The sequence below is a fragment of the Cyanistes caeruleus genome, chromosome 11 (assembly GCF_971803275.1).
Source record: "Cyanistes caeruleus chromosome 11, bCyaCae1.hap1.1, whole genome shotgun sequence".
Taxonomy (NCBI): Eukaryota; Metazoa; Chordata; class Aves; order Passeriformes; family Paridae; genus Cyanistes; species Cyanistes caeruleus.
In genome coordinates, this window is record NC_141711.1 from 11,060,189 (window position 1) to 11,079,770 (window position 19,582).

General features: G+C 42.0%; 1 protein-coding gene across 5 annotated transcripts in view; it reads right to left on the bottom strand.

The window, feature by feature from the left end:
* CHCHD6 (coiled-coil-helix-coiled-coil-helix domain containing 6) overlaps positions 1-19,483 on the bottom strand; it is a 110,401-nt gene extending 90,918 nt beyond the window's left edge. For 3 of the 5 annotated variants that reach the window (XR_015274960.1, XM_086845844.1, XM_086845843.1), the window contains exons 1-5: positions 19,189-19,483; positions 18,136-18,680; positions 16,349-16,478; positions 15,403-15,457; positions 14,025-14,151 (exon numbers count right to left, since the gene is read on the bottom strand). Coding sequence is in view for 4 of the 5 variants with exons in the window: in XM_086845844.1 (XP_086701970.1) it covers positions 14,025-14,151; positions 15,403-15,457; positions 16,349-16,478; positions 18,136-18,680; positions 19,189-19,210 (879 nt within the window). In the remaining variant the exon portion in view is untranslated. Of the gene's footprint in view, positions 1-14,024; positions 14,152-15,402; positions 15,458-16,348; positions 16,479-17,932; positions 18,075-18,135; positions 18,681-19,188 lie in introns of those variants that run through there. The other 2 variants (XM_086845846.1, XM_086845845.1) reach the window with 2 other exon arrangements.
* Between the last annotated feature and the right edge of the window lie 99 nt (positions 19,484-19,582).

A 19,582-nucleotide genomic window follows, 5' to 3' on the forward strand; every position in this document is an offset into this window, starting at 1 on the left:
TTTGTTTTAAAGGGAATTTAGGGTCTGCAAAAGGTGTCCAACTGACAGCCCAGGAGAGCAAGAATGGCAGCCCTCTATCATTCACAGAAACCACACAACACCAGCACAGCCTGGCAGGCTTCCACCTCCACCCAGGTAAAAGGAGAGCAGAGGAGAAGCTATGGAAAATTTCAACCTTCCCAGTCAGTCAGACTCTGATCTGTCTGATGAGCACCCACACAGGGACCAGGCAGTCACTAAGCAGAGAGGAACAACTGACTGGGGTAATTTCCTAAAAAAAGAAACCAGCTCCGACAAAATGGGTTAGTTCAAACCACAGCCCAACCCCACAAGCACCCATGAGAAAAAAAAATTAACCAGTGTCAGTACAGACAAGACTCAAACCAACAACAGAAACAACAAGCTAAGTAGGTACATGTGCCACAATGAAACCACCTCCTCCCACCAAACCCACAAGGCCTTTCCCCATCCTCTCCTCTTACCTCACCCATGGCCCACCTACACACAACTCCTACCACTGGTCTCACCTAGATGGCTTCAACAGCATCCTCCTGCTTGTTAGAACAAGGACTCTCAAGGTCAGTCAGAATTTATAAGGCAGCCATTTCATCTTTTGTGATTCTCTGGCTACATTCCTTCCTAAAAGATGCTGAACACTGGAGATTCTGCTGTGTCTGAAAGCCCTGCCAACACCAGGGCCAATTAGAAGTTTCAGGATGATGCATATTAAAGTTATTATGGGAGGCAGTTATGCAGCCAGAATAAATCTTAACTGAACCTTTAAGTGGTTTTTATAACTTGTTTCTCCTTCTTGAAAACAGATGAAAAGATACGAATCTCCTGCCTAAGAATCTGCAGGAATTCCAGGCAACCACCAGCCTCTCTCTCAAAAGAAGATTCTGTGCTAAAAGCAATAATTCATTTCAGCCAAGGCCAGCGAGATCATCTTTATGTTTTTAAATGCCAAATTACTCAAATCAGTCAGAAACTTACCATATCAGTGAAGACTACCTTTATGAAATGCTACCTTTATGAAAGCACTGAAGATACATTTCAAACTTCTGCAGAGAGAAACTCTATTTCTCTCCGCTATTGGCCTTTTCTGTCTACACAGTCCGATTTCAGATAGTCAGAGCCAAAGTGACACAGATGTAATAGGAAATTTTTACAGAGCAGGCTTTGGAGAGATCTCATTAAAAGGCCAGCATGTAGGTCAAATCAGGGAATCCTAAAGAGGATCTGAGGAATGGAGGCAGCAGTCTCCATTTTAATAGCAAACACGGCATGTCATTAGGACATCATCTGCCACTCTCTTCCACCACTTCCAAAAACCAAACTTGCTCTCAACAGCTGTTATCTATCCCTCCAAGAAACACTACCAGAAACCAACTGGAAAGCTGAAGAACAAAGAGAAATCAGAGGTGGCTGAGAACATACCACACCATTTGTGTGAAAACCTGCACTGTCTTCACAATAACCTTGCCCTCCCTTCTGCAGCCTGAACATGCAGCAATGTCACAGGTTCTAGATCTGTGCATTAAGCAGGAAAGAGAACCCCAGGCAGTATGGTCAGAAAATAAAAGACAGAAGCAGATTGTAAATTATGTCAGTACACAATGGCCTCACAACTCCAAATGATGACAGACAGGGGGCAATGTTTTTAAATTGAAAGAGGGCAGGTTTAGAGTAGATGTTAGGTAGAAATTAATTACTCAAAGGGTGATGAAGCACTCCAACAGGTCGTCCACAGAAGCTGTGGATGCCCCATCCCTGGTAGCATTCAAGGCCAGGTTGGATGGGGCTCTGAGCAACCTGTTCTAGAGAAGGACATCCCTGTCCATGTCAGGACAGTTGGAATTTGATAATCCTTAGGGTCTTTTCCAGTCCAAACCACTCTGTGACTCTACAGTTTCTGTAGGAAGCAATGAACTTCAAAAACGTAGCGTACACTCATCCTGCAAAATATTATGGTAACTTCTGGAGAACCTAGAGTTAGAATGAAAACAAATAAGCAAAAACGTTGAGACATTTCATTGGTATGCAAACAATTTGAGGGCTCAGCAGCTCCTGCTCCACCCCTGGAAAGGAGACTTCATGGGTGTCCCTTCAGTGCCACCTTCAGGAAATACTCACTGCTGCTTTCCAAGTGCACTCGACACTGCTGGAAAATTGTATGAACTCAGCAAAGGCATCATCACTGGCAGGCAACTGAGATGCACATTAAAAACATTTGAGTTCCAAAATAAGGGTATTACAACAGGAATCACATCTCAAAGAGCTGTGAAGCAAAGCACAGATGTGCTTGTTGCAAGATCAATACACAGAGCAGCTGCTGGACTGAGCAGTGGGTTTGACCCCAAATAAGAAATGTAATTCATCTCCGGGATTCTGCACGAGGCAGGTGATAGATTTTCCCAGATCCTACATTCAAAGGGATATTGATGAGGATATTCTGCTTATGGATTGTTTATCAGAACCCCTTTGCACCACATCTTAAAGGCTTACTTGAAAAGCCAAAAAACACTCTCACTCTAAAATAATTATAAAAACCAAGCTATTAAAACTGCTTTGGTAATGAAAGTAGTAAGTTTCCTAAGAATTCAGAGTCAGTAATGAAGTGAAAAACATAATGCATGGGTCAAAAAAGACATTCTAATATCACTTATTTATTTATACACACACCTGCACAAGATGTACCTTAAGCTTCTGGACAGTATATTGACTTAGCAGTAGATGACATGAATTTCCAAGGAGGAAACTTAGCTCCCAATCACTCTGCATCATAGCTCTTATAATAGGCAGATGACTCGATGACCTGCACAGTGAAGCCTAACCAAGCTCAACAGCAACACCTGCTGGGCAACAAACAACTAGAGCAAATTAGCCTGATTAAATTAAAGTTTGTTACTCCTTCATATAAACGTGAACTTTCGCTACAGTTTTAGAATGCCCAATAAGATACATTTCTTGTACAAAAAGCAGATGTAACTTCTAAACAGATACGTAAGTAGCAAGGTAAAATTTTTCCTAAGCTTGCTGTGCATGTGGTCAGAAAAACCTACCATCTACCATTACCAGTTCACCAAGATACTCCACAGCAAAACACTGAAATGAAGTGGGATTAAAATTCCTCTTTGCTGGAGAAAATCTCTTCTGTCTAGCTAGTTCAATCACACCTGAAAACACCCATGATACGCCTTGAGCTACTGTCTTTCCTCAGGGAGCAGCCTGCACTTGCAAGGCCTGAGGCAGGGAAGTATTTATCAACCACATTAGTCCCATCCACACAGAGGAGAATGGCAGCTAGGACCATTAGTGCTCCTTTCCCTCCAGGTACCTTACCATATTCCTTATTAAGCTCAGAAAAAAAAACCTGCTGCGGCAGGATGAGATTGGAGCATAAGCACAGGTAATGGTCCCCACTAAATCTGGGCACAAACTGACACTCCACACAGATCAGTTATAATGAAAACTCTTATTTTTACACCAGATGCATAGAATTTGATGGACTACTTCTAAACTAGTCGAAAAAAAAAGAAAATGCAAGTGGTTGGCAACAGCTTCAAGGTTGCATTTAGAGGTTCAGCATGATTTGGAACAAGGGCAGTAACCTGAGAGGCAGCTTCAGAACAGCCATCAGATGAGAAAGGGTGTTGATGCATCCCACTTCCAGGAAAGGAATGGTATCAGAATCTTATTTCACCATGGAACCACCTCTTTTTGCAGATCACTGTTTAACAGGAAATAACAGGCAAGCAGGTTTTTAACAGAACCCTATGATAACCTTCAGTAACACAAAGCTTTGAAAAATTACACTGCAAAATGCTGAGTCTTGAACAGGAAACAGCACAGCAGCTGTGGAGACAACTTTTTAAATTATAGAAAACTATAGGCTGGACTGACGTTCATTATCTTTAAAATTGTAGCTGGCTTTGCAGTTTAAAGCTCTCATGCTTTTTCGAGTTTTGTACTTGAAACAAAATTCTTTTACACTGAAAAATTAGGAAAAAGGGTTTAAGAAACATGCAAGCTTATTTTCAGCTGATATAGTGATTGCTGTTGTTGTTGCTTTGGGAGGAGTTTTTGTGATTTGGGCTTTTTTTTCAAGGTGCTGCTTTGTGTGGTTTGTTGTTTTTGAGGGTTTGGTTGTTTTGGTTTGGCATTTTTTAACACATCTTTATTTCCAATCTCCCTTTCTCCACATTTATCTGTTAAATTAGGAGAGAATACCATATGAAAATACAAAAATGAGTGATTACTCGGGTCTTTTGCTGGTAAGGGAACAGCTTTAGCAAGGAACCTTTTGTGTATTGGAAGTTCGGAATCCAGGGGGGGTGCAGCCAGAGTCTCAGCTTGACAGTGCCAATTACAGCTACAGCAAGATGAACCAAGGAATAAATCCATTCTGCTCAGAGGATGGAGAGAAAAGAAGAGACATGAACCTGTATCTTTGAAAAAATAAAGGGGCTTGAATTCATCCACCAGGCAGCGAACCACTTTTTCCACGGAAAAAGCATTAAGCCGAAGATGCAGTGAATGTAAATGGCAAGCTCTCAGTCCTAATTGGGAGAGCACTGGTTACTTAACAAATGTATCCTTAGTCTAATGTTCTATTCAAGTAAATATTAAACTTTTTTAAAGCTTTTTTTCTTTTGGGCAGTAATTATACATAGCCCTGCTCAGTCTGTTTGATCAATTTTTACTTGATTCCTACTGTATTATGCTTCAAGTTTGCCCATTATCACAAAGTCTTCAAGGCTTAAAGGGCTCTAAACCCCTACGTAAAGCACAGACAGGAAAAAAAATACAGCTAACTCTAATGCCTTCCCTTCTTCACAAGCTTGCAGGTGTTCCATTTTCATTGTCTAAAAATCAAAGTCAACAGCTTATTTCCTTTCCCTTAGTACAGTCCCTCTTAAGAAGCTACTTTCAGTCATGTTTTACCCAGCACTCATAAATAATATAGATAATTGCAGATGGTCATAGCAAACAAGCAGAGAAAGTATACAGATACAGTACAAAGGAAACAATAAAAATTCTGACGTGCTCCAAAAGCAGAAAGAATTCCTGGCAAATAGAAGCAGCTGCATCCAGGTCATTTTTTTAGTTGATGTACAGCAATCAGAGAGCCAAAAATAATACAGGGACAGACTTTAGACAAAGCTACATAAAGGGTGCTGGCAGCTCAGTTCCCTCTGCAGCAACACATTTCCTGCCTCACCCTCATGTGCAAAACACAGCTATTTCTTCCCCAAAAATCTGCATTAGGAAGGAGGAATATCAGTCATAGAAAGATAGGTTCAAACCTGCTGAAACTCCAAAACAGATAAGCAGCATTCAATTAGGAGGGTATTATGCTGACTATTATAAGGAACTCTGAGAGAGTCCACCCAGCCACCCAAGAGTTAACATCACGCATTTCTCATCAAAACCTCTTCCAAGAGGTTAAGCACACAATAGACTATCTAAAGCAGAGCTAGAAAGGCTGCTTGAAATTCCACACATGTGCCTCAGCAATGTATTTCTATTAATGTCCAGTGTGTGTCAGCGTGAAGATAAGGTACCAACATCATGTCCAACCAGCCAGCTAGAGAATGGGACGCCGTGTAAAACATTGTCTGATGCTCAGAATCCCAGAGAACAGCGGTGTTTGCAATCTCACCCGCTGCACACGTGCCTGATAACACCAACAACGAGGAGAGGCAGCAGGAGCAAACCCTCCTGCAGCTTTGGGAAAGTAAAAAGATAGAGAAAGAAGAAAGCAAGCAAGAATTAAAATAAACATCAGCAAATTGAGGCAGGTTTGTGGATGTCCAACTGTAGCAGAGAGAGTAAACAAACTGGAAAAAACCTCAGTGAAACTTAGTCTTTGTATCAGCTCACTTTAAATGTTCTTTAAGGTGAGAAATAAAAAGTTACATCGGTGCTTATTTTGATTACTCAGACCACACCATTTAGACACAAGTTCGATCTACTAGCATCATCCAACAAAGCCATTTGTACTGGGACTTGTGGAGGACACTGTATTTGAGGAAATAAACCATCTTGACCAGGATGCACCTGCTCTGTTTGGGCCTGGCTGTGGCAGCTTGAGAAGCCCATGTGTTACCATGAGCAGCTGGTGTATGGGAACCCACTGGAGTATCCATGCCAGTTGTGCTGTGCACTGACAGGTGCTATCACACTGATACATTCCAGCCCATCAGGAATCTTCCTATTAGCTGAACAGTTTGCTAATTTAATCTGTAACTTACCTATGCTTGAGAAAGGTAAATTGTATGTGGATGAAGGGGTGGGATGTAGTGATTCCAAATGGGACACCACAGTGCATGGAGGAGGTGGTGATTCACTGAACAGTTAAGATACAGAATGGCCTTTGGGCCTGTCTTGTGCTGTTTATGCCCCCCTCAATGAGCTGTAAATTACAGCAGAATTCTACTACTCCACAGTAGTCTGACAGTAGAATAAGAAGACTCAGTACTAGTTTTGCTGGACCAGACACAGAAAAATATCAACTTACTATTCTCTTATTTCTTTATTAATTGAATATTTTATGGTTATACATAGGGGAAAATGAAGGCTAATCTTATATTTTACCTCTTAAATGATGAAATGGCTATGTAGTAACCCTAAGAACAAATTAATCTTGAAAAAGTTTCTGTGGAGTATATGAACTCGGCAGACAAAAAAAAAAAAGTGTGAAATATGGGCATGGGAAATTGAAGGCAAGACAGGGGAAGTAGGCAGCACCACAGACAACTTCAATTTGTTGCAGCTGTTGGATTTTAAAAAAGGCCAACCTTATGATAAGGTCTCTTAGCTCAAGAGACTACAAAAATGAGAAGCTCAAACGACCATCAGCTGCTGAAATCTGCAAAAATTCTCCAAACACAAATTAACCTTCAGTCAGGAGATAAAAGACTAGCTGCAGAAATTGGAAGTTGTTAAAAAATGCTATAAATGTTTGACAAATCAGAGCAGCAGCAGCAGGAAAATAAGCAGTACATAGGCAGAATCTTACCCTTAAGCCAGGTAACAACTTCTTCCCTCAAGAGAAGAGGAGGTTCACTTTTGCATTGGCTATGTTTTTACTTTCTGCCTTTATTGTAGTGCACATTCTCCAAAATTGCTTTAGTTAAATTTAGACCTCACTGATGCTCCAGAGAACAGAAGTTATTAGCTTGCTAGAGGTAGAAGACACGTAGATAGATCCTTACCATGCCAAGTTTAAATTTAATGCAAACCTTTTTAAAGTCCATCATTTAACACTTCAAGATTATTTTCTATAGGGATACCTTAAATGTTTAATGTTTTAATGGTTTCACAAAGTAATTCTTTCACTGAAGAAATATATCCACTTTCATAGTAGAGGGTAGCAGACAAAGAGGAGCCAAATTGTAGGGAAAAGGAGGTATGTTCTGGCCTGAGGCTATAGAATTACAGACCAATAGTTTTAAAGTCTCCACATACTAATATATTTTCTTCAGAAGAAACTCTGGAAGAGTGTCTCATTCTTGCTCTCACGGCAAGAATGAGAGGGATACAAGGCACAAGGGCTGAAACTGTTTAAACCCCCTTAGTCAATAGCTTACAACATTTGCTAATAAATCATTAAGTCTCAAACCTAAAAATATATCTTTCCATTTGTATCAACATATTTAAAAGGCAGCTTTATTCAATTAGTGAAAGAATTAGCTATCAATTAGTGAGAGCAATCAAAAAAAATGGCATTGCAACTTCCATCCCAAGACACTGTCACTCTTGCTAAACTAGTTAGAACCCTGGGCAGGTCTGGGTGTTTGACATTCAGCCTGTGAATACTCTGCAAAGAGCCAAACCACAGCAAAGCACGTGCACAAGGAGGTGTTGCCCCCACAACTGATGTCACCTACACTGTAGGTAGGAATGAAGATTTTAATAACTAAATGCACCACCTAATTTCTAAAAAAAAACATTAAAAATAATCTGAAAAAATACATCTTTCATAAACACATAGATATCAGTTGCCAACAACTGCAACATAAATGAAAATCAAACTGAATGAGTTTTTTCCTCTTTTTCCACTATTATTTAAAACAACCCTCCATATTTTCAGATTTCAATGTTTTCTGCCTCACCCATAAAAAACTTCAATCAAGAAGTATTAACAGAAAATACAAAGCCAGTAAACACCAAACCTCATGTGTTAGCCATGACCCCTCCCAGAACCAACCTATTTTCTGCACACAGGTTTGCAGCTTTAGAAAGAGAAGGGTTCAGCTCAGTGTGCTGTGTTTTAGCTGTAGAGCCAACAGGACCAAATAAACTGTCCCTGAGGTGAAAAGTTTCCAAACCATAATGCAAAGCTCACAGAGACAATACCTTTCATTACATCAACTCAAATAAATAGGGAGCAAAAAAATGTTTTGACAACAGAGACATGACCTGAAAACCAGCAGTGTCGCTTCACTGATGACCCCACACTGCCACAGCTCCAACAGACACCATGCTCCTGCTGGGCCTCATCCTGCAGCTCGTCACAATGGTAGGAGATTACACACAACAAAACCCCAGTTAATATAGAAATGCTTACCTATGGCTAATCAGAAAGTAAATGAAAGCCTTAACAAACTAAATCATGTTCAGCACAGCTTCTAAAAGAATCTTCAGTAGTAGCTCAGCTGCATCTACTGCTGACATTGATCAACAACAGTGGGCAATTCACAGCAAAAAACACCACAAGATACACTTAAAGCTTCATCATTTACCAGAAATATAAAGGAAACTTTCCACAAATGGGCTGATTGGATCATTCCTCCATCCCTACAGAGTGAAAAAGAAAATATCTGATCACTCCCTAACACCAAAATTCTCCTTCATTGTACCAATCTATGAACTGGTTGTTTATGCTGTTTTCAGCAATTTTAAGCAGTTTTACCTTCACATTCTTTGAAACTGGGAAGAAAACATACCAGTTAAAATGTCAACAGCCCAATATACACTAAATCAAGGGTAGAAGTGTCCAAATTATGCCACAGCAAAGCCCAAGAGTTCAGAATGCCACATTCACAAGGTGACACCGTTATCAAAAAACACTACTTGATCAAAGGCATTCCCAGTCATGCATTCTTCCTTCATCCCATCTTTCCTGAATCAAGAACAGGAGATGAGAGGCTCTGAAAAACAAAGAGATTATATCTGGGCAAGAAATCATCTGAAAGAATTCAACAGCCAATTATAATCAGCTACTGGAGCAACCTGAAACAAACCCACATCCTTCTATTTTCTTTCGTGCCCATTTGAGCCATGCTAGTCACAACAATCCAATGCTGGAACCACCAGAAAGCAAAGGTTGCCAGCCAGCAAGCCAGTGAGCAGGCATGCTCAGAAACACTGGGAATAGCAAGCCATCCATCATGGACAGCTGGATAAACTTTCCAGCAATTATGAATTCTCTGCCCAGTCTGTTTTCACGCAGCAACCAGTGCCCGTCAGTCTTGCCTGAAACAGTTGGTCATAGTGCAAAGTCCTACCATCTGTCCTACCATCACCCTATTTCTGAACTCATTCTTTCAAAGTGAGAAGGAAGACAACGACTTTTGGTCAATAACTTTGACAAAGCCATTATCCTTGGGGTATTAAATGGGGAGATAAGAACTTCAGGGTTTGCACAAATCATATTAGTTCAATGCTCAAATCCGGGTAATGCTTCTTTTCAAAGTATTAATTTCATTTATTCTATTTGCTCTCGCTCTGTCCTGATAACACAAGTGCACATGGCCTCTAAATGAGATCCTCCTATTTTATAAGTTATAATCCTCCCTTTCTAGAGTAGTAATGAGATGTCTTCACTTAATCACGTTTATTCCCCCCCCGCCCCAGCTTCTGCTTTTATCCATTCCCATTCCACATTGATTTGTCTTAAAGGTTTCAGAGAAAACCATCAGGCAGAGAGTCAGAGGCTCCAAGAGGCTCCCAATGCATATGGCTGCACATGCTGTTTAACCTTCAGAGATTACAAAAGCAAAAAGGAGGGAAAAGGGCATCTTTATTTGCAAAGTTTTCTTTGTTGGTAAGAAGGAGGAAAAAAAAAAAAGAAATCTGAAAGAACAGAGAAGACGTTTTGATTAATTGGAAATGAAAAAGGAAAGACTTCACGCTTAGGGGAATGGTGAGACTATTCACAACACAGTCAAGCAATTAAATAACTTGACTGACAACTTTGCAAGTTCCTCATGCTAGAAATAGAAAATGATTTAAAGATAGCTGTGTTAATTCTTGGGTATTTCACATGAGACATAAGGCAGAACACCAGCATTAGTTAAACACCCTAGGCCTTGCTCTGAAATACTGTACATATAATCCTTGTTGTGTTGTAAGTACCCACAGCATTAAATTATTCAAAAAGTCCGCTCAGCACCATGATCCTGCAGTGCTGCACAAACAAAATATTTTATCTCTAATACAAACTGGGGAGAGTTCTTCCACAGCACTTTAGCACACTACTTCCATTTGAGCCAGTCCCCAGGGTTAATCAAAAAGCCATATTCACTCAAAGAGCAAAGTGAATGCTGCACTATTACTTACAGAGCTGTTTGCTTCTTAAACTAAAGCTGTACAGAGTTTCACTCAAAACCTAAGGTATCTAGAAGCTGAGTACCTTCTTCAAAGTCATTAAAATAAAAATAAAGATCAAGACAAAAATGTAGAACAGGACCCAGGCACTTAACTCTAAATCCCTCTTGAAACACACTTCAAGGGAAAAAAAATTAGCAAAACAAAACACACAAACCTCAACAAAATAATGATAAATTTTAATCTGCACCCTGCCCCATAAACAATCAAGTAACTGGCCCCAGAAGCAGACCACAAGTTCCATATCAAAGGTTAATTCTAGTCCACCCTCTCTTTGTGTGCACTATATAATAACACTGAAGTGCTTATAGCAATATTCCCAATAATAAAAGTCAGTAAGTGAAAGCCATAAAGAACAGATTAAATGACAAGCAACGTCCAGCACAATCACAATGAAATCACTTCACACTACAGCTATAGTATTTGGATTTATACAAGTGGTATGGTTACAGGAGACTGTTCCAGCACTGCTGCAGACAACAGTACACAAGAGGGCTACTAATCACTGAACTATGTTAAGGGCACAGGGCAGTTCAAGTTCTTAAGGCAAATACCAAAAAGATGAATAAAACTTTCTGATTATATGTGGAACGGTTTTCAAGTTTTACCAAATTAAGTGCTGCTTAAGAAGTAAATTATTCATTTCTTATTTCTTTCATGGGAGTTGCCCCATTTTTAATCTCACTTCCCTAATAGGTCACAACAACAACAAAATAAATATATAAATGTAAGCAGATAATTTCCATTGCTATCTGAACCTGGATTACCACTAGGTACCTTGAGTTCCACTACTATCTTCTACCTGATATAGAAGATTGACACAAGACATGGATGAGCTGCTCATATCCAGTATTTTCCCCATTTGCTGGGGCTAAAAAACAGAAGAGCAAGAAACATTCAAGTTCTATTCATAAAAAGGGGGATAATACTAGAAGATAAAGGACAGACAAGGTTTGAGTAGGATTGAGTCAATACAATAAGGTAACCATGCCCAAAAGGAAACTGTAGCTGAGATAAAGCAAGTCTGATAGGGATCCAAATAATTTAAGTCTGGTCATAACAGCTCCTGCTTAAGAAGATATCTAGAAGCTGACAAACAATAGTTCTGCCCTCATCTTTGCAAGGACAAACTAGACTATCCCATTTTCTAAGGATCCTAAATTTATGATTGATCAAGAGATAGTTAAAGAGCAATGAAATTTAACAGTTTCTCATTCTTGCACCACATTCTGGGCTAACACACCATGGTCACTATTTATCACAAGGGAACCCTAATCAGATTTTTCCAGAGCATAAAGTACATTATATCTGGGTATGCAACACTACAGGATTAAAAGCTAATTCAGATAACAGAACAGATTTGTATGTGAGCAGTCAGGTCCCAACTCATTTTAGTGGTGTCCTCTTTGCATTTCACAAATATTGCATGACTCTGCTAGTCACATTTCTTCAGGATTACACTCCACCTCATTGCAGGAGGGCAGAGCTCTACTTTGAGCCAAGTCACATCTTTAGATTGGAAAACAAATACAACAACTTCTTCCCCTTGTTCTTACAGAGGCCAGTTAATTGCATTCATAAAGAGAACATTCTCTTTCTAGTGAAAAGAGAGTTAATACTGCACCTGCTGACCTAGATGTCCTTTGCAGAGGAACAACAGTCACCTGCCTCAGACATCACTGCTCTGAAGCTCAGCAATGATCCAACACCCCATGGTCAGGATTACAATCTGCCAAGAGGAAACTTCCTGCAACACAGCAGCTGTTCACAAGCTATATCTATATAGGAGAGCAATCTCAGACACCTACCAATCCATTCATATACAAATTTTATCATGGAGACAAAGCACACTTGGGTCCAAAACCACAAACAGACCAATTCATAGAAGAGAATTTCCTTAAAGACTATTAACCACCAAAGTGAAAATACAACCTCTTGCTTTCAAAGCCTCTAAGTCTTAGAAAATCAGAATTTGCAAGGGTAAAGGTGGGAAATACTGTTATATACCTGCTCTGTTCTCATGCTCCCCATTAGCAGCTGCTAGGGATCACTGTCAGAGATGGGCTACAACTATAAAGACATTTTCTTTGAACCACTTTCATCATTCTTATATAAATTTTATTCATTCAGTCCCCAAAGATATCTTCAAATATAAACCTTTAAATGCTTCACATTTTGCCTGCATTTTTTGTATGTTGAATGCCTGTTAGCATTCAACATATAGAAAAAAAAATCTCTAAACCTCATAGGATTCATTGCTTAAATCAAGCACTTACTGGTTAAGGTACAAATCAGTAGGATGAAAGAACTACAATAAAGACTATCCACACTCCAGTCTGTCCTTTTCCTAAACCATCCTTTCAGTATGCACCAGGCAAGAAGAATTCTCTTGGTCTAGTTCTCTCAATAAAGTTTTAACTGTCCAGTCTAAAAGAATGGGCAGTTTGATCTCACTGTGGCAAGCATGGCCCCACCTCGCTGTCACACCCTGACACCAATGCAGGTCAGGAAAACCTGGCAGTTCCAGTAAGACTCTGCAATGTTTACAGGCAGTACACCATTGCCATTGGAATGGCAGTATATAAAAGAAAACAATATAAAATAGAATCATGTGAATATTAAGTCCCAAAGACAATGTCAGTGTACTGTAGTGATTGATAGAAACCTTTTGTTCTACTCAGCCTCATCTCACTGCACTTCTGCCTCCAGCAGTGCTCTTCTCAGCACTGGTGTGACAGCAACCCAATGGGTCATCTCCACAACACCAAGGTGCCTGACTAATTGTAAAAGCTGCAGCAAGAAGTCCCCAGAAGTAAGTCTACCTGCTGGGCAGTAACAAATTGGTTTGGGAGTCAGTGGTGTAGCCAAAAAAATGACCTAAAAATTTCCTGGTCCCTAAAAATCAATCCTAGACCTTCTTCAAAAGGTTACAATGACAGGAACTGTCAATTACATTGACAGTTTCATAACAGTTCTTCTGTTATAAAAGACTCAAACAAACAAAGACATTATTACTTTTTATTAATTTGTGTACATGCACAATTATACCCTAGAAAAAAAAGAGAGCAAAGTCTCAGGATACATCAGGTCAGCAGAATGTCATCCTGTATTTATTGAAAAATTTATTTCATACACTTGAGAGATCAAACAACAAGGACCACGCATACACACAGACTGTATTGCGTGTTCCCAGCACAGCCATTGCTCATGCCTTGGCAGCATGGAGTGATGTGCTGCAAGTGGAGCTTGCAGCTGCACTGTGAGCCAAATGTTAAGTGATGAGTGAGGTGAGGAATGTTTCAGCCCAAGTTTCTAAGCTCATCACACAAGTGACATTAAATGAATCCCCTCAAGCAGAGCCATTTTAGCCTATCCAGGTTGGAAACATAGTGGGGGGTATTGTTACTCACCATCTGGGCTGTCCTCTGCCTCTCCTCATTAATGCTGTTCCTTTCCTTGGCCTCACAGGCTGCTTCCCTTTCTCTTCTGGCCAGATGGAGCAACTCCTCTTGGACCAGTGCCTGTTCTTGCTCATACCTGTATGAGCATCAAAAACAGAGAGGTCATCAGCAGACTTCTGGCAACAGAGTCATGGCTTGTCTGGAGTACCCCTGCTTAGAGCCAAAACACAAATCCAGAATCTATTTGACACAAAATCTGTTCACAATCCCATTATCAGCAGGAATTCAAAAGCACAACAAACTTTAAATATGACCCGCAATTCTAGTGAGGTACAACTCTGGCAATAACAACATAGCACCACATAAGCCTATACTTCATTTATATTTAGCTCTATTAAGTACTTCATTATCACCTGAAAACAGTGAAAACAGGAAGCAGTTAGCCAGACAAATAGATGCTGCTTTGGAAAAGATCAAGGGGCACACAATGATAAAAGGAGTCAGCCTGGCTGACAATGCTGCTCTTTGGCTCTTACACAGGAAAGAGAAATCACACAAAATGCATGCAGCAACACCACTAAGAGAAGCAGCCCTGAACTGAAAAAGGCTTTAAAGTGGATTCTCAGGCATTAAAACATAATCATAAAATAAAATTACAGAATTGTTAAGGTTGGAAAAGATCAAGTCCAATCATTAACCCAATGCCATGTTCACCACTAAACCAAGTCCCCAAGTGCCACATCCATAAAAATATCATTTTGAATACTTCTGAATAATTCCAAGAATGGTGATTCCACCACTGTACTGGGCAGCTTGTTCCAATGCCTGATCACCCTTTCAGTGAAGAAATTTTCTCTCATACCAAACCTAAACCTCCCTTGGCACAACTTGAGGCTACTTCCTCTTGTCCTGTCACTTGTTACACCTGGGAGAAGAGCCAACCCCCACCTGGCTACAATCTCCTTTCAGGTGTTGAAGAGCCATAAGGTCCCCCCTGATCCTCCTTTTCTCCAGGCTAAACACTCCCAGCTACTGCCAAGGAGACTTGTGCTCCAGCCCCTTCCCCAGCTCCACTGCCCTTCCCCAGGCACACTCCAGCACCTCAATGTCTTTTGTGTAGTGAGGGGCCCAAATCTGAACCCAGGATTTGAGCTGTGGCCCCAACAGTGCCCAGTGCAGGGGGACAATCACTGCCCTGGTCCTGCTGGCCACACACTGCTGATACAGCCGGGATGCCACTGGCCTTCTTGGCCATCTGGGCTCATGTTCAGCCACTGTCAAACACACACTCATTATGCTCAGACTGAAGTAAAACACAGACATATGCATACATAGATATATTCCCAAATGAGCTAAACTACTGTCTTTTTCAAGAACTTCACCTCACCTCCTGTAGAGTTCATGCTCTGCAGCAGAGTCACTTGCCTTTGGTGGCTGAATTTCTAGAAAGGAGAGAGAAACCTGTGATAACTAATAGTCCTACAAATGTAGTCCTTCATCACTTCATAAATTATTTTAGGAGAATTTAATACTATGCATCAAGAGAAAAAAAAAGTCAAGAAAATTTAAGTTTGATGGATAGAGTTTGAATTTATGAAACAGAGACACCAACAGCATCATTTTCAACCAGGCATACTGAATAAACCATGCTACAGAAAACTTCTATGTGAGGATATTAACTCCTCAAATCTTTATCTACACTGAAACATGACCATGGTTGCAGACCTACTTTCCACTTCCTCTACTTCCAGTAAGTCTTCCTCTTGAACTTCTCTCCTTGCAATTACAAGGGATTTCACAAGTGAAGATGAAATTATTTGATGGAGTTCATAAAGCTAAATCTACATTCAGTAAAGACATAGGCTGACAGCAAACAAATTCCTAAAAATAAAGGCCTAGTTCTCCAACTTCATTTTAGTCTGGATGCCTCAAACAAATCCACACTGTTGATATATATCAACAAAGCCTATTTGAGAAGAAATAGAAATCAAATAGTTTTCTGACCTGTAAAGACAAGTTCAGAAACTGAGTTTTCACCATTCACTTAGCCAGCTGTGCTTAGACAGGTTATCTTTCCCTATGAGCTTCTTTTCAAAGAATAAAAAGCAGTACTTCCCTCACCCAAGCACAATATAAAGCCTGCATATGTAAAGCAGACAACAAGGAAGCTTGCCAGAAATGAAAGGCAAAATATTTCTGCCTCATTTATTGCACGTTCATCTGAAATGCTAGAAATGTTCCCAGAGTGATACCGGCTAACCAAAGAGTTCCTCTCACAACGAGGCAGCACTGAAAAACCCTGGCATCCTGTGTAACATGCACCCTGACAGTACCTGGAGATCTGGGTCCCACTCCTGCAGCCAGTGAAGATGGAGCTGTGCCATTGGATGCACGGGGAGATCTCTGGAAGCATCTTTTACTTTGAGGGGACCCTTTCATCCGGTTCACTACATCTTCAGTGAGCTGAAACACAGAACCAGGGAAGATATTAGCCAAGTCAGTTTCTGGTATGTATTTCAGTGTGAACCTCCCTGTTTTTTAGTTCCCATGATACTGCAGAAGTATTGCCAGTTAACCTCATTGCAATGTCCCTCCAACCCAGGCAGTCAGCACTTATATGTTAACTTCACATTTTTTAAACCCATACCCTATCAGTAAGTAACAAAACCTCCAATCTACTGCCCGGCCCTAAAAACTTCACTAGACAACCTTCCACAAACACCAACAAAGGTGGAGAGCTCCCCTAAACAAGTCAACCCTTTGTATAGGGACAAATTTACCAGAAGTGGGAGGAAAGAAATTAAGCAGGTTTAAGGCCATTTTTTCCTCTTCTTGTTCCATGCTTGTTAACCCAGCTCAGCAGGACAGGCATGCTGCAAGCCATGACAGAGAACAGCCATGCAAACCTCCCACTCATATAAGGCCGCAAACATTTTTGCAATCTCAGCTTCATTTTCATTCCCTGACTTGGGTTCAAACCCATAAAAAAAGAAAGAAAAGTTAACTTGAAGTTTTCTGGAAATTTAGCCCAAAAGGCCTCTCACAGTACTGTTAAAATTGACCCCTTTCTCCTGCCAAGGTCAGAGGGTCTGGCTCCAGAACAAAACTAAATAAGGCTGTTCCACCACTTAGACTTCCCACAGTAGAAGACATATTTTGAGCTATACCACTACTATCCAACTTAACAGCATTTTTAATACCTTAATTTTACATTGCTATCATGCCCAATTCCTGATTTTAAAGACACAAATCTTTGTCTACATTCTGTAAAGAGAAATTAGGCTAAGAGAATTTTACCTCCATCAAACACTTTAACAAGGAGATGGGCACAATCTTACCTAACTTTTGTCAAATAATTAGTCAAAAGGAAACGAAAAAATAAGTAGCCACAGCAAAACACACTCTGTAAGTTCATTTCTGGCAGATTTTAGGGGGAAATCACATAAAAGTATCAAGAAGCAAGAGCAGTGAAAATGATGGTACTAATAAGAAAACCCGCAAAACTAACATGTAAAAAAACAAAGAAAAATATTAAGGGGAAAACATATTCCCTAATGTTAGCACCACCACTCTCTCGGGCTCGTTTGAGCCATACACACTTGTCAATTTCCGAGCGAAAGTCAAGCAGCAGTTTCCCCCTGTGGCTCCCTATTTCCAGCCGCTCCTGGCTCCCGCCTGCTCACACGGCCGGGCTCTTGGCACCGCGAACAAGGGCAGAGCTGTCTCCTCCTGGATGCCCTCAGAGCCGTTAGCATCCAACCGCTTGCAAAGCACAAGGCAGGGGCAAAACGAGGTCATGAAGCAGGGAGGAGGGAAAGAGGGTTGAGAGCAGAGTTTGGAAGTGGAAATAAAGACCTGGTGTGCCCCGCTCGATAACAGCCATGCCCAGGCCCCCAGCCCTCTTTCCCACCACTCACCAGTCGCCCCATCACTTCTCCAAACCCCTATTCCTTCATCCTTCAGGGTTTCTCTCCCCTCCCTCCTTGCTGTTTCCACCACTCATCCGTTCCAACCCTGACGTCCCGGCCAGACCCTTCCCCAACCCAGCTCCCTCCGCCCCCGGCCCTGGCAACCTCCCCGCCTCCATCACCCGGCCCCAGGGACCCCCGGGCCGCCTCACCCTGATGCCCTGCACCACCCGGACTTGCTCCCGCTCATCCACCCCGAAGGACACCCTCCTGCCGCTGTGGCTGCTCTCGCAGCCGCCCATGCTGTCCGGGGTCGCCTGTCCTCGCCGCGCCCCTCTCCTGCACCGGCTGCCAGCAGCGCCTGTGCCCTCGCAGCGCCTTCCAACGTACCCGCTCCCCATTGGCGGCGGCCGCGGCACGGCCAATAGCGGCGCGCGGTGCTGGCGGCGGGGCGCGGTGCACGCTGGGGGCTGTAGTCTGTGCCGGGAGCGGAGACGGAGTCCCGCTCCTGTCCCGGTGAACCCGGCGTCAAAATTGCCCGTGCAAGTCCCAGTGCTACACGTCCAGCTCACGGGGTTTTCCCCAGGTGAGGAAGGATGACCTCTGGTCAGATACAGCAGCTGTGCTGGGGCAGAATTCACCTGTGCCCCTTCCAGCCTCTGTGCTCCAGCCAGACCTGCCCTGACACACACATGGGTGGGTCCTGTATAGGTCAGGCTCATACAGTCCCCGTTGCCAGGCATGGCTGATCCATGGCCTAAACCAAAGGAATGAGATAATGTAACACAGAGCAGCTGGACCAAGAAATAACAGCTTTGGAGTATCTTTTTCAAACAATCTTTCTGCACTCCCAGAAATATGGGCCAGTTGGTATCAATGTGCTACTTATCTATTCAGCACACTACTCCTCAGTAGTGCAAGGGAGCACTTTTAACTGTTTAATGCTGCTTATTCTTCACTGCAGTTAATGTGGCCACCACAGCTTTGCCTCAGAGTGGGACTTGGGCCAGCATTATGGGAGTATCTGGGACTCTGCACACCCCAAACCTCCCCGGATATCCAGGCCTCTCCTAGAGCACATTCCTGTAATCAGGGAATATTTTGTTAATTGTGCAATACTGTGTATGCTGGAGAGTCGGCCCGTTGCTTGAGCTCTCAAGACAAGGGCACTGCACTGTGCACCATGAGCTGTCTGCACCCCAGAAACACTGCACCCAGTCAGGCAAGAGGTGCAGTGCTGAAGGTCCCTCCCAGAACACACTCACCTGCCTCCTGCTTGCTTCTCATCTGCCACCTGCTCACTTCATTTGACAGCACCCAATTTTTGTACTGAAAGAGTCCATGAACAGATATTCCTTATTCACCTCTTCTGCCCTAAGGGTTTCACAGGCCTGCACCATTGCTGACCCCTTTCTCCTGCTGGTGAGCCTCTTCCAGGCTGGCGAATTCCCAACCATGTAATTACTCCTCCAGAAGCCTTTCCATAACTGTGATCATGCCTGTCATCCTTTCCTAGGCCTTTTCCAGGTGTACATTCCCAGCCAGGTGGCAGACATTAACCTGCAAAGATCCAGGAAGGAGAGTGGGCAAAGGCAACCAAAACCACATCACACCTGTGTCCATGCCTTCCTGAAATTTTTTTTTTAATCTTCAAGCTTT